Source organism: Panthera pardus, unplaced genomic scaffold (assembly GCF_024362965.1).
Source record: "Panthera pardus isolate Hobbes unplaced genomic scaffold, ASM2436296v1 HiC_scaffold_24, whole genome shotgun sequence".
NCBI lineage: Eukaryota > Metazoa > Chordata > Mammalia > Carnivora > Felidae > Panthera > Panthera pardus.
In genome coordinates, this window is record NW_026526810.1 from 63678268 (window position 1) to 63693523 (window position 15256).

Consider the following 15256-nt stretch of genomic DNA (forward strand, 5'->3'; position numbering starts at 1 on the left):
AACAAAACAAAAACAAAAAAACCCAAAAGCAACAAACACTAGAAAGGGCCAGAGAACACCACCAGAAACTCCAGCTCTACAGGTAACATAATGGCAATAATCCATATCTTTCAATACTCACTCTAAACGTCAGTGGACTCAATGCTCCAATCAAAAGACACAGGGTAACAGAATGGATAAGAAAACAAGATCCATCTATATGCTGTTTACAAGAGACCCATTTTAGACCTAAAACACCTTCAGATTGAAAGTAAGGGGATGGAGAACCATCTATCATGCTAATGGTCATAAGAAGAAAGCCAGAGTAGCCATACTTATATCAGACAATTTAGATGTTAAAATAAAGACTGTAACAAGAGATGAAAAAGGGCATTATATCATAATTAAGGGGTCTATCCACCAAAAAAAAAATCTAACAATTGTAAACATTTATGCTCCAAATGTGAAAGCACCCAAATATATAAATCAATTAATCACAAACATAAAGAAACTCATTTATAATAATACCATAATAGTAAGGGACTTCAACACCCCACTTATAGCAATGGACAGATCATCTAAACAGAAAATCAACAAGGGCTTTGATGACACACTGGACTGGATGGATTTAACAGATATATTCAGAACATTTCATCCTAAAGCAGTGGAAAGCACATTCTTCTCCAGTGCACATGGAACATTCTCCAGAATAGATAATATGTTAGGCCACAAACAAGTCTCAATAAATTCAAAAAGACTGAAATCACACCATGCATCTTTCCAACCACAATGGTATGAAACTAGAAGTCAATCACAAAAACAATTATAGAAATAACACAAATACATGGAGGCTAAACAACATGCTTCTAAACAGTGAATGAGTAAACCAATAAATCAAAAAGGAAATTAAAAAAATACATGGAGACAAATGAAAATGAAAACATCAGTTCAAAATCTTTGGATGCAGCAAAGGTTGTTCTAAGAAGGGAGAGTAAGCAGTACAGGCTATATAGCAAGAAAGATGTCAAATAAATAACCTAACCTTACATCTAAAGGAGTTAGAAAAAGAAGAACAAAGCTCAAAGCCAATAGAAGGAAGGAAATAATAAGATTAGAACAGAATTAGTGATGCAGAGACTAAAAAAAACAATAGAACAGATCGATAAAACCAGAAGTAGGTTCTTGGAAAAGGTCAATAATATTTATAAATCTTTATCCAGATCCATCAAAAAAAGAAGAGAGAGGACTCAAACAAAATCAGAAATGAAGGATGGGAAATAACAACTGATACCACAGAAATACAAAAGATTATGTAAATATTATGAAAAATTATATGCCAAAAATTGGACAACCTAGAAGAGATGGATAAACTCCTAGAAACATATAACTTTCCAAAACTGAGTCATGAAGAAATAGAAAATTAGAACAGACCTATTACTACCAATGAAATTAAATCAGTAATCAAAAAACTAACACGGTGCCTGGATGGCTCAGTCAATTAAATCCAACTTGATCTCAGCTCAGGTCATGATCTCACAGTTCATGAGATCAAGCCCCAGGTCAGGCTCTGCACTGACAGTGGGAGCCTGTTTGGGATTCTCTCTCTCCCTCTCTCTCTGTCCCTACCCCACTCATACTCTCTCTCTCAAAATAAATAAATAAACTTAAAACAAAAAAAAAAATCCCAAAAAGCAAAAGTCCAGGACCAGATGGCTTCACAAGTAAACTCTACCAAATATTTAAGGAGTTAATACCTAGGAGCATCTGGGTAGCTCAGGCGATTAATCATCTGACTCTTGATTTTGGCTCAGGTCATAATTTCACAGTTTGAGGGTTCAAGGCCCACATCGGGCTCTGTGCCTACAGTGTGGAGCTTGCTTGAGATTCTCTCTTTCCCTCTCTATGCCCCTCCCCCATTCATGCTCACTCTATCTCAAAATAAATAAACTTAAAAAAAATAGTTAATACCTATTATTCTCAGACTATTGCAAAAACTAGAAGAGAAAGAAAAACTTCCAAATATATTCTACAAAGCCACCATAACTCTGATACCAAAACCAGATAGACACACAAAAAAAGAAAACTACAGGCAAATATCTCTGATAAACATAGATGCAATTATTCTCAATAAAATATTAGCAAACTGAATCCAATAACATGTTTTAAAAAATCACCACAATCAAGTAGATTTTATTCTGAGAATGTAAGGATGGTTCAATACTTACAAATCAAAGAGCGTGATACATCATAAAAACAGAGTTGTTAATGAGTTCAAACCTCACATTGGGCTCCAAGCTGACAGGCAGAGCCTACTTGGAATTCTCTCTCCCTCCCTCCTTGCCCCCCCCCCTTTCTTTCTCTCTTTCAAAACAAATAAACTTAAAAAAAAAAAAACAGAAAGAAAAAAACATTGGATCATGATGAATGGGCTCAGTAAAGTCACAGGACACAAAATTAACATACATATCTGTTGCATTTCTATACACTAATAATGAGGTAGCAGAAAGAGCAATTAAAACAATTCTATTTAAAAGTGTACCAGGGGTGCCTGGGTGGCTCAGTTGGTTGGACGTCCAACTTCGGCGCAGGTCATGGTCACACAGTTAGTAATTTTGAGCCCCACATCGGCCTCTGTGCTAACAGCTCAGAGCCTGGAGCCTGCTTCAGATTCTGCGTCTCCCTCTCTCTCTGCCCTCCCCCCACTCACGTTCTGTCTCTGTCTCTCTCAAAAATAAATAAACATTAAAAAAACAAATAAAAATAAATAAAAAATAAAATAAAAGTGTATCAAAATGCCTGGGTGGCCCAGTCAGTTAAGCATCAGACTTTGGTTCAGGTCATGATCTCACAGTTTGTGAGTTTGAGCCCGAGGTCGGGCTCTGTGTGGACAACTCAGAGCCTGAAGCCTGCTTCGGATTCAGTGTCTCCCTCTCTCTCTGCCCCTTCCCCACTTGTGCTCTGTCTCACTCTCAAAAATAAACAAACATTTAAAAATATTTTTTTAATGTACCAAAAGGGGCACCTAGGTGATTCAGTCAGTTAAGCGTCTCTATTTTTTTTTTTAATGTTCATTTTATTTTTGAGAAAGAGAGACAGTGTGTATTTTTGAGAAAGAGAGACAGAGCCCGATGCAGGACTCAAACTCACGAACCACGAGATCACGACCTCAGCCAAAGTCAGACGCTAAATGAACTAAGCCACCCAGGCGCCCCAAAGCATCTGACTCTTGATTTCAACTCAGGTCATGATCTCATTGTTCATGACAGCATGGAGCCTGCTTGGGATTCTCTCTCTCCCTCTCTCTCTCTGCCCACTCATGCTCATACTCCCTTTCTCTCTCTCTCTCTTTCTCTCTCTCTCTCTCTCACACACACACACTCCCTCTCTCTCTCTCAAAATAAATAAACATTTTTTAAGTACCACAAAGAATAAAATACCTGGAATAAACTTAACTAAAGAGGTGAAAGACCTGCACTCCTAAACTATAAAACAATGATAACAGAAATAAATGATCACACACACAAATGAAAGGCAATACATGCTTATGTATCAGAAGAACCAATATTGTTAAAATGTCCACACTACCCAAAACAATCTACAGATTCAATGCAATCCTTATCAAAATACCAGAAACACATGGGCACCTGCCTGGCTGTTTCTTGACTGACTCCCGCTTTTGGCTTTCAGGTAATGGGACTGAGCCCCTCATTGAGCCAGGTGTCAGGCTTCACACTGAGTGTGGAGTCTGCTTGGGATTCTCTCTTTCTCTCCCTCTGCCCCTCTCCCCCATTCGCATGCTTTCTCTCTAAAATAAAAATTAAGAAAAAAAAAAACATTTTTCATAGAACTAGAACAAATAATCCTAGAATGTGTAAGGAAACACAAAAGACCCCAAATAGCCAAAGGAAATTTGAAAAGAACAAATCTGGAGGTATCACAATTCCTGACTTCAATGTATTCTACAAAGCTATAGTAATTAAAATAGTAATGGTACTGGCAGAAAATAGTCATATAGATCAATAGAACAGAATAGACAGTCCAGAGATAAAACCATGCTTTTATGGTCAATTAATCCACAACAAACGAAGCAAGAATACACAATGGGAAAAAGACAGTTTCTTCAACAAAGGGTGTTTGCAAATCTAAACAGCTACATGCAGAAGAATGAACTGGACCATTTTCTTACACTACATATAAAAATAAACTTAAAATGGATTAAAGACCTAAATGTGACAGGTGAAACCATAAAATGCCTAGAAGAAAACATAGCCAGTAATTTCTTTGACATCAGCCTTAGCAACATTTTTCTAAATGTTTCCTCTGGCAAGGGAAACAAAAGCAAAATTAAACTATTGGGACTATGTCAAAATAAAAAACTTTTGGTCACCAGGTGGCTCAGTCAGTTATGGGTCCAACTTTGGCTTGGGTCATAATCTTGTGGTTCATGAGTTCGAGCTCCCCATTGGGCTCTCTGCGGAGCCTGCTTTGGATCCTCTGTCTCCCTCTCTGCCCCTCCCCCACTCATGCACAAGCACGCACACAGGCAGTCTATCTCTCTCTGTCTTTCAAAAATAAACATCAAAAAAGAGACTGCTTACATAATAAAAATTCTCATTTGGAATCATGATAAAATATAAAAAATAAAATATAGTAAAAAATATAAAAAATATAAAATCATAATGAAAAAAATAAGACTTTTGCACAGCCAAAGGGGTGGCAATGAAAAGTGGTGCAGCCAGTGTGGAGAAGAGTATGGAGTTTTCTCAAAAAATTAATAACAGAAATACCATATGATTCAATAATTCCACAGTCAGGCAAAAAAAAAAAAAATTCCACTGCTGGGCACTAACCCAAAGAAAATGAACACAACTTCATAAACATATATGCGCACATCTCTGTTTTCTTGCATCATTATTTAAGACAGCCAAGATATGGAAGTAACCCAAATGTCCACTGATAGACGAATGAACAAAGAAGAATTGGTATATACATACAATAAAATATTATGCAGCCATAAAAGAAAGAATGAGATCTTGTCATTTGGGAGAACATGGATGGACCTAGAAGGTATTATGCTAAGTGAAGTAAGACAGAGAAAGACAAATACCAAATGATTTCACTTATATGTGAATTTAAAAAACAAATGAATACGGGTGCCTGCATGGCTTAGTTAAGCGTCTGACCTCCACTTAAGTCATGGTCTCATGGTCCGTGGGTTTGAGCCCTGCATCAAGCTCTGTGCTGACATCTCAGAGCCTGGAGCCTGCTTTAGGTTCTGTGTCTGCCTCTGTCTCTGCCTCTCCCCTGTTTTCCCTCTGTCTCTCTCTCTCAAAAATAAAGAAATATTTTTTAAAATTAATAAAAAATAAAAACCAAATCAATAAACAAACAAAAGCAAAATCAGACCTATAAATACAGAGAACAAACCCAGCTTTGCCAGGGGGGAGGGGATTGAGAGGGATGGGCAAAATGAGAAGTGAAGAGGAGTAGAAGATTCAGGCTTCCAGTTGTGGAATGAATAAGTCACATGAATAAAAGGTACACTATAGGAAGTATAGTCAGTGTTGTTATAAGTGTTATAGTGTTGTATGGTGACAGTGTGGTATGGTATACACTTGTGAGCACAGCATAACATATAGAGCTGCTGAATCACTATGTTGTACACTTAAAACTAATGTAACATTATGGGTCAACTATGCTCAAATTTAAATATATATATATACATATACATATATACATATATATATATATATTGAGTTTTCTAGCCCATAAACAGGTTATATATTTAAATTTATTTACATCTTTGATTTCTGTCAGCAACGTTTTTTAGTTTTCATTGCATAGGTCTTTCACATCTTCTATCAGATTTACTTCTATTAAATATTTTTGTGACTTATATTTTTTTTTCAACGTTTTTTATTTATTTTTGGGACAGAGAGAGACAGAGCATGAACGGGGGAGGGGCAGAGAGAGAGGGAGACACAGAATCGGAAACAGGCTCCAGGCTCCGAGCCATCAGCCCAGAGCCTGACGCGGGGCTCGAACTCACGGACCGCGAGATCCTGACCTGGCTGAAGTCGGACGCTTAACCGACTGCGCCACCCAGGCTCCCCTTTTTGTGACTTATAAACGGTGTTTTTTAATACCAACATCTAATTGTTCCTAGCAACTGCATATAGAAATAAAGAGATTTTTGTATATGGATCTTATATCTTGACATCTAAAAAATCTTATTTTTATTTAATACTTCTAGTAGCCTTTTTTGTAGATTTCATTGAATTTTCTACATAATCATTTCATATCTAATGAAAGACAATCTTCTATCTAGATGACTTTTGTTTTTCCTTTGTCTGATTGCACTTTCAGTATAATGCTGAATAGAAGTGATGAGAGCTGGGGCACCTGGGTGGCTCAGTTGGTCGAGCGTCCAACTTCAGCTCAGGTCATGATCTTGTGGTCTGTGAGTTCGAGCCCCGTGTGGGGTTCTGTACTGACAGATCAGAGCCTGGAGCCTGCTTTGGATTCTGTGTCTCCCTCTCTCTCTGCCTCTCCCCTGCTCATGCTCTGGCTCGCTCGCTCTCTCTCTCTCTCTCTCTCTGTCAAAAATAAGTAAACGTTAAAAAAAAAAGAAGTGGTGAGAGCAAACATTCTTGTCTTGTTCCTGATTTTAGAGGAAAAGCATTCATTTTCACAAGTATGATGTCAGACTCAGGGTTTTGAAAATGTCTACTACAGATCAGAGAAGTTTCTATCCCCAGTTTGCTAAGAACTTTTCTCAGGATGGGTGTTAACTGGAATATAGTTTCATGTGTGCAGATATATTACATATTACTTAGATTTTTATGTACCAACTTGCTCATTTAACTACATTATCTAATACAATTTAAATGGGGAATTTGCTTTAAAGAAAATTTATAACTGGGAACTTGACTTTTTACCAATATAAGATTTTATGAGTCACAAATCTTCATTTCACTCCTTTTCTTTTTAAATTAATATTTCTCTTTCTTTTTTTTATTTAATATTTATTCATCTTTGAGAGACAGAGAGAGACAGAGTGTGAGTGGGGCAGGAACAGAGAGAGAGGGAGACACAGAATCTGAAGCAGGCTCCAGGCTCTAAGTTGTCAGCACAGAGCCCAACACAGGGCTCGAACTCATGCATGGTAGGATCATGACCTACGCCAAAGTCGGATGCTTACCAACTGAGCCACCCAAGGTGAGATTTTTATTAAATTACAATTTTTATTAAGCCTTACCCTTAGTATATAGTATTGAGCAGGCTTCCCCAAAGTTCAGATAAAATATTCTATTGTGACCTTGAAGTTTCTAGTAATCAGATTCCTATCTCTCCAGTTTCATATACCATTTTCTTCAGGATGGCCAAAATTAACCTTTATTATCTTTGAAAAACCCTTAATTACACCTGCACTTATGTGGAATTTAATTCCCCTAGATTTATGCATGGCTTATTCCCTTACATTAAAATATCACCTCCTCACAAAAATACTCTCTGATACTCTGATCTAAATTATGCCCTATCCTACCACTACAATTTTTGTATTGATTCTCTGTTTTTCCTCTTATAGTACCTCTGGTATTATAGATCTTTGAGTTATCTGCTTATTAACTGTCTCTCTCATGATAATGTGAGTTTCACAAAGGGAGGGATATCAGAGAGGCAAATGAATGGGTGAATTAAGTGTACCAACCCCAGAAGCTAACTGACTAATTTATTTTTTGACTGAACTGTTAGGTCAAATAACCAGGGAGCAGTCATCAAATTCATCTGCATCTGTCTTCATCTCAATCTCTTAGAATCACTGGCTTTTCCTCTTTTGGGCTGTGCATTCAACTCAACCTCCCTTCACATGAAACTAACCCAAATTGTGATGCCCCTAAGTGCTAACCATTTTAAAAATGTGATCCTGTTTCCAGGTATCTTAATTATCTTGCATAGATAAAAGATAAGAAGAATGTAATCTGGTCCTTACTTTATAAATGGAGGATTTCAAAATTGACTCAGGAAAAGAAACTTCTCCTACTGTCATTAGTGTTTGAGTCACTTTTAGTAATCACTGTAGCCTCCTTCACTTTTCCCAAATCTATGTCACATATTTATCTAAAATAGTGGCTCTATAAGATGAGTCTGTGGATTGGGGCTGGTCTAGGTACACTAGAATGAGTACTCATTTGCTTTGACTACTTTTTGTGCACATATGAATTTTTCTCAAGGCAGCCTTCACGTCATTGTTCCGGAGACTATAGATCAGTGGGTTTATAAGTGGGGTCACTGATGAGTAGAACAAGGTTACAATCTTCTGTATCCCAGCTGCATTTCCAGAGGTTGGGCTGATGTACATGACCATGATGGATCCATAGAAGAGAGACACCACAGCCAGGTGGGAACCACAGGTGGAGAAGGCCTTACGTCGGCCAGCTGCTGAAGGGACACGCAACACTGCTCTGAGAACCAGGGTATAGGACGCAAGGATGAAGAAGAAGCTGATGAAGATAATAAGAGAGCTCAATATAGAACAGGAAAGCTCAATTCCAGGGGCAGGGATGCAGGACAGAGCCAGAAGAGGACCAGGGTCACAGACAAAGTGGTCAATGGTATTGGGACCACAAAAGGGGAGTTGTGTGATAAAATAGATAGGGACTGGATAGCAGAGGAAGGCTGTGACCCAGCAGAGGGCCACCAGGTTCATGCAGAAGTGGCTACTCATGATGTTAGGATAATGGAGAGGCCGACAGATGGCCAAGTACCGATCAAAAGCCATGAGGGGCAGTAAGAAAGTCTCAGTAATGCCCATGGAGAAGAAGAAATAGAACTGGAAGAAGCAAGCAGTGAAAGAGATGGTTTTGGTCTCAGATAGGAAGTTCTTTAACATATTGGGAACAGTGGTGTTGATGTAACAGATCTCCAGGAATGAGAAGTTGGCCAGCAGAATGTACATGGGGGTGTGAAGCCTGTGATCCAGCTTCACTGCACAGACAATGGCCCCGTTCCCCATCAGTGTCAGGATGTAGGACACAAAGAACAACATGAAAAGGAGGACCTGAATCTCTCTGGAGCACGGAAAACTCAGTAGTATGAATTCGGTCACTGTGCTGACTCCTGACATATTCATGGCTTCCTAAAGGGGTAGAGAGGAAGAAGTGTCAATGACAAAGATGACCTTAATCCTCAGGAATATTTCCTTTGTAGAGATCCCAGACTCCTTCAGATTTTGTAATTCCATTAAATAAATAATATAACTATACTACTAAAGACTATCAACCTTTCAGAGTGCTGGTATGATCAGATTTTGAATCTCTGTATTCTCCCATTTCTCTTTCAGAATTTTCTCATGGTAAAAGAAAAGATCTTATGTGATAAGCAGCTTGAAGAATGTTAATGACAGTACTAACAAAAGTAGGTAAGTAAGAAAATCATGTACTTTTATCTATAGATTAAGATATATAGACCCTTAAAATTTGACACAGAATTTCAATTACTTAAATCTTTGGAATCAGAGATAAAAAAGTTAGGCATCAGAAGAGGGAGAAAGGTAACAAGGTGCAGAAATATTTATATATTTCAGTGTTATTCTGGATCAGTGTTGGAATTATAAGTTTTGGCATCCTAAGATCATCCAATAATGGAGACAAAAACATCAAACGTACCATCTATTATTCAGTGTTCATCATGGTTAAGTAAATAAAAATTTGAACTCCCAAACATCTACATAATGGCTTTCATATTGGTTCTTTTACCTGATGAATTAAAATACTTCTACAAAATTTTGGTCTAGGTTAAATCCCTACTTACAGGTAGAAAAACTGAGCATGTATCTGGTATATTATTTGAGGATTTTTGAGGGTTTTGCCTAAAGTGTCATGATACTTAGTAAAGCCTCTATTTTGGGTTATGGATAGAGGCAGAGGCTCACAAATGTCAGATAATCCCAAGCAGAGACCTCTGGGAACCAGGAACAGTGGTGGGAGCCATAAACTGTCCCTCTAGACAAGGATACCCCTCCTACTTCCTCACTCCCTCTGTTGCCCACATCCTACTTTAGATGTGGAAGGTTGCATTGTTTTGGGAAGTTGAAGGAGAATTTTTGTCAAAATTTCCTTCTCTGCTTTAGTCGTAGATGTGTGATTTCCATGTGTGAAAGCAAAACAAAGCCTATGAAATTGTCTACAATTCCATTGTTAGTAGTTTTGTCTTAATTTATTAATTTATTTTAGGATCCCCTTCACTAGTGAAGGACAGTCATCATTTGGACCTAAATGACCCAAGTGACACGACTGAGTGATGACATTTATTCAAGAAAAATATAAGTGCAGAATACAGATTATTTTAATTATTCTAGCTAAGAATATTTATTAATGTATTAGTTATAAAATGCATGACTTTCCAGATTGCATAATGTCATAGCTTTAAGGGTGATCTTAATGATTTCAATTGGTGACACAAGGGATCAGGGAAGTTCAGAATTTTCCACATCACACATCACTGTAAGGCTCCTCTTTGGTCTGTGACTGGATCATGTTTGGCAATATGAAGCATTGAGTAATTCCTCTGTAGCAGGAATTCAGTGTAACCCAGAAGTCAAAGAATCCATGAGGAAAGAGGTGTAAAAGGAGGCAATATTTGGTGATTAATGTCTATGAGGATTGCAATGACTTTGTAAGCCATGTGGGAATGAACCCACCAAGCGGGCGTGTTCAGTCATGTTTTCCCTCCTCGAAATGGCTGATCATCTGCTCTGTGGCAGAGCCAAACACGGCTAAAATAAGAAAGAGCTGAAGTTTTTTCTGCCCTGCTCCTCATCGCCACTTTGCCAGTCATTTCCAGATGTCACTTCCCTAACATGCTGTTTCCCCCAAAGAGCTGGTTCTGACTGGATATACCTCCTGGTTACTAAGGATGGACTTTCCATACTTCCTCATCCTCATCTCTCTCACTTCCTTGATTCCCAGCCCTCTTAGTTGCAAAGATGAATGTCCTTACATTCTTCATGTAACTTGAGGTGCTATTGTTTCCACAAACACATAAAAGAAGGCAAAGCTAGAAGACACACCTAAGAACTCTCCTAAACTTGTATCTCTTCCAAACCCACCTCCTCATAGAACTGGCAGGTCTGACCTGAAATCTTCTCTTTGCACTGCAGCAAGAGGCAGGCACGATGGAGGATGTGGCATCCTTGGCAGCCAGCAGCCTAGAGAAGGTGTTTACATTGCTGGGCACAGGACATTCATTTGGAGAAAAATTGGCATATATGCTACACAACAGAGACTTATTTATGTTTCTCTGAAATCTGTATCTGATTCCTCCTAAGGGATATAGTCTCCTGGGACCAAAAGTGAGAATTCATGACAGAAGATTATCAGTTATATCCCCAATGTTCTCTTCCCTCAGGAGCCCACTGATTGGCCTTTGGGACTCAGTTTCCCACTGATGATCAGAAACTCTCATGCTATTCTTAGAGCCAATGTCTATTTTGTTCAATAGACAAATTACTCTTATGATGATGCAATCACTACAGCAACACCTGTTTAGCTGTAATACAAGTTTTTTGGTTATCTTTGTGTTCCTTTATATTCAATTTTATTCATTTTTTTTGAGATTTGGACTCTCTTATCTATCAGTTTCAGAGTTATGAAATCAGATCTCTCATCCTCATTCCTGTTGACTCACTGAGTGGCTTGAAAAGGGTTATTCCCTTTCTTTGGGAGCAGGCTTTCTCTCCCAGGTCAGCTCTGTTCTGCTAATAAGACACCAATAAGTAAAATTCACTGCGTGAGTTAACCTCACTTTGATCAGATTTTGCTTATGTATCCTGAAGCTGTGTTGTTAGGTACCTCCTACCTTTTTTTCCTGGAGAAATGACCCCTTTTGAATCATATAGTGTCCTTCTTTCTGGTAATGTTCTTCATTCTGAAGTCTACTTTGTCTAATATTAAAGTGGCTATTCCAACTTCTTTTTGTTCAATGTTTGAATCGTGCATGTTTTTCTAGTATTTTACTTTTAATCTATTATTTTTATTTAAAGAGGACTTTTTATAGACAGTATTTTGTTGCATCGTCCCTTTTTTTCTAATTTATACTCTCAGTCTCTTAATTAGTTTCTTTAGATCATTTATATTTAATCTAATTTCCAATGTGATTGGATTAAAATGACCATTTTGCTAATTACATTCTCCTTATTCTATCTGTTCAGTTCTTTTTTCCCTTTTTTTTCCCTGCCTTCTTTGTGTTATTTTTTATTAATCTACTTTAACTCCATCACTTCCCTATTATTTTTATCTGTTTAAAATATTTAAAATGGTTTTTCTAGGGTTTAAAATATTTAGTCGGAGTCTAAATTCAAATAATATCATACTACTTCATGTGTTGTGAAAGAGACTTACACCAGTATATCCCTAATTCCTCACTCTCATCCTTTGGGGTATTTTTATGTTATAAATTTTACTTTTACTTATGCCATAAACACAAAATATTGCTACCATAAATGTTTCTTTTATTCCATTCCCAATGCTTTTCATTTCTTTGGTGGATGCACGTGTCCATCTGGTATCACATTCCTTCTGACTGAAAAATTAAACATTATTCATAGTGCAAGTCTACTTGGCAGTAAATTTTCTCAGTTTTGTTTTTATAAGAAAGTATATATTTCTCCTTCATTTTTTCCTGTTTTATTGAAGTATGATTGACAAATAAAATTTTTATATTTTAAGTTGCACAGCAAGTTTTTTAAGATATACAACATGATGATTTAATATATGTATACATTGTGAAATGATTACCACCTCAAGTTACTTAACACATTTCTCACTTTTCATACTTAATTGCATTGAGTCTATAGACGACTTTTGGTAGGATGGGCATTTTAATAATATTAATTCTTCTAATCCATTAACAGGATATCTTTCCATCTGTTTGTGTCTTTCTTCAACTTCTTTCATCAATGTCCTAAAGTTTTCAGTGTATAGATCTTTCACCTCCTTAATTAAATTTATCCCTAGGTATTTTTACTTTTTGATGCTTGGCAGCAGGAGTGTTCCTGGTCTATGGCTGAGTTAAACAGCCATTTCAGGATCTACAGTTGGACCAAGCTCATAGGGCCTGCTTCAGGGACATGAACATGTGTCTACGACCCAGTCCCTTGGCATTACTAGGGCTAGATCTGGGTCACAGGGCACTTCAGGGGCCATAGCCAGACTGAGGTTGGCAGGCACAGGCAAGTGTGACCCCTACCATGTCCTTTGGTGGATGGATGGTGTTGGTGGTGAGACTAAGGCCAAATATAGTTTAGCCAAGTCCACAGAGAGATGGGGCTGTTTCTGAATCTATACTTAGGAACCAGGTTAGTGAGTCTGCCACCTGGGCATGGATCTGCCTACTCAAAATGGTCCTCTTTGATCATGGGCTGCACTGGGGTTTCACAATCTCTTATACAGATCTCAAAGTTCCCACTTTGTCTCATCTATGGCTGCCAAAGTATTGTTACTAAGGATGATACAAGGCCACCATTACCTTGATACCAAAGCCAAAAAAAGACACTACAAGAAAACTACTGCCAATATCCCCAATTAATATACATGCAAAGAATTTTCAACAAAATATTAAGAAACCAAATTCAACCATACACTAAAAGGATCATAAAACCATGATCAAGTGGGACTTATCCTTGGGATACAAGGATGGTTTGACATAAGCAAATCAATATACGTGATACACCACATTAACAAAATGAGGGATAAAAATCTTATGATCATCTCAATAGATGTAGAAAAAGCATTTGAAAAAATACAATACCCTTTCTTAAAAAAAACTTTAAAAATGTGGGTACAGAAGAAATATACCTCAACATCATAAAAGCCATATATGACAAGCCCACAGCAAGCATCATACTTAACAGTCAAAAGTCAAAAGCTTTTCTGCTAAGATTAGAAACAAACAAAGGTGTCCCCACTTACCATTCCTATTCAACGGTAGTCCTGGAAGTCCTAGTCAGAGCAATCAGTCAAGAAAAAGAAATAAAAGATATCCAAACCAGAAAAGAAGGTAAATTGTTTCTGCAGATTACATGATCACATATATAGGAAATCCTACAGACTCCACCAAAAAATTATTAGAACTATCAAAAAATTGAATAAAATTGCAGGATAAAAAATCAACATATGGAAATCAGTTGTGTTTATATACACTATGAAATATCTGAAAAAGAAATAAAGAAAACAATCCCATTTACAATAGCATCGAAAACAATAAAATACTTAAGAATGAATTTAACCAAATAAGTGAAAGATCTGTACACTGAACACTATAAGACTTTGATGAAAGAAACTGAAAAAAGACAATGCAATCCCTATCAAAATTCCAATGGCCTTTTTTAACAGAAAGAGGAAAAAAACCCTAAAATTTGAATGGAACCACAAAAGATCCTGAATATGCAAAGCAATCCCAAGGAAGAACAAAGCTGGAGGCATCACACTTCCTGATTTCAAGCTATACTGCAAAGCTGTTGTAATAATCAAAACAGTAAGGGTATTGGTACAAAAATAGACACAGAAGTGTACAGAACAGAATAAGAGCCAAGAAATAAACCCTTACAAATATGGTCAGCTAATATTTAACAAAGGAACCAAGAATACTCAGTGGGGAAATGGTGTAGAGTATCACTGAACATCAAGTTCACTTAAAAGCTACCCCAAGATTTTCTCATTGGTCATCACTGTCACCTTTTCCTAGGAATCATATTTTAAAGAAGTGGTTAAAAAGAGCCCTCAGTGATACCACCTTACACCTGTCAGGATGGCTAACATTAACAACTCAGGCAACAACAGATGTTGGCGAGGATGCGGAGAAAGAGGATCTCTTTTGCATCATTGGTGGCAATGCAAGCTGGTGCAGCCACTCTGGAAAACAGTATGGAGGTTCCTCAAAAAACTAAAAATAGAACTACGCTATGACCCAGCAATTGCACTACTAGGTATTTATCCAAGGGATACAGGTGTGCTGTTTCGAAGGGACACATGCACCCCCATGTACATAGCGGCACTATCAACAATAGCCAAAGTATGCAAAGAGCCCAAATGTCCATCGATGGATGAATGGATAAAGAAGATGTGGCATATATATATATACATATATATATATATGTATATATATATATGTGTATATATATATATGAGATATATATGATATATATCTCATATATATATATCATATATATATGTGATATATATATACACCATATATATATACATACACACAATGGAGT

The 15256-nt window shown here is 37.3% G+C and overlaps 1 protein-coding gene across 1 annotated transcript; it reads right to left on the bottom strand.

Moving 5' to 3' along the window:
* Nucleotides 1–8167: 8167 nt before the first annotated feature.
* On the bottom strand, nt 8168–9124 carry LOC109255720 (olfactory receptor 11H6-like). Its single transcript, XM_019430506.2, has one exon. It carries the CDS (start codon nt 9110–9112, stop codon nt 8168–8170), a length of 945 nt encoding a protein of 314 aa, XP_019286051.2. The 5' UTR covers nt 9113–9124.
* Between the last annotated feature and the right edge of the window lie 6132 nt (nt 9125–15256).

Coding starts and splice junctions, on each gene's coding strand:
- LOC109255720 (XM_019430506.2), bottom strand. CDS start 9,112: ATGAATATGTCAGGAGTCAGCACAGTGACCGAATTCATACTACTGAGT.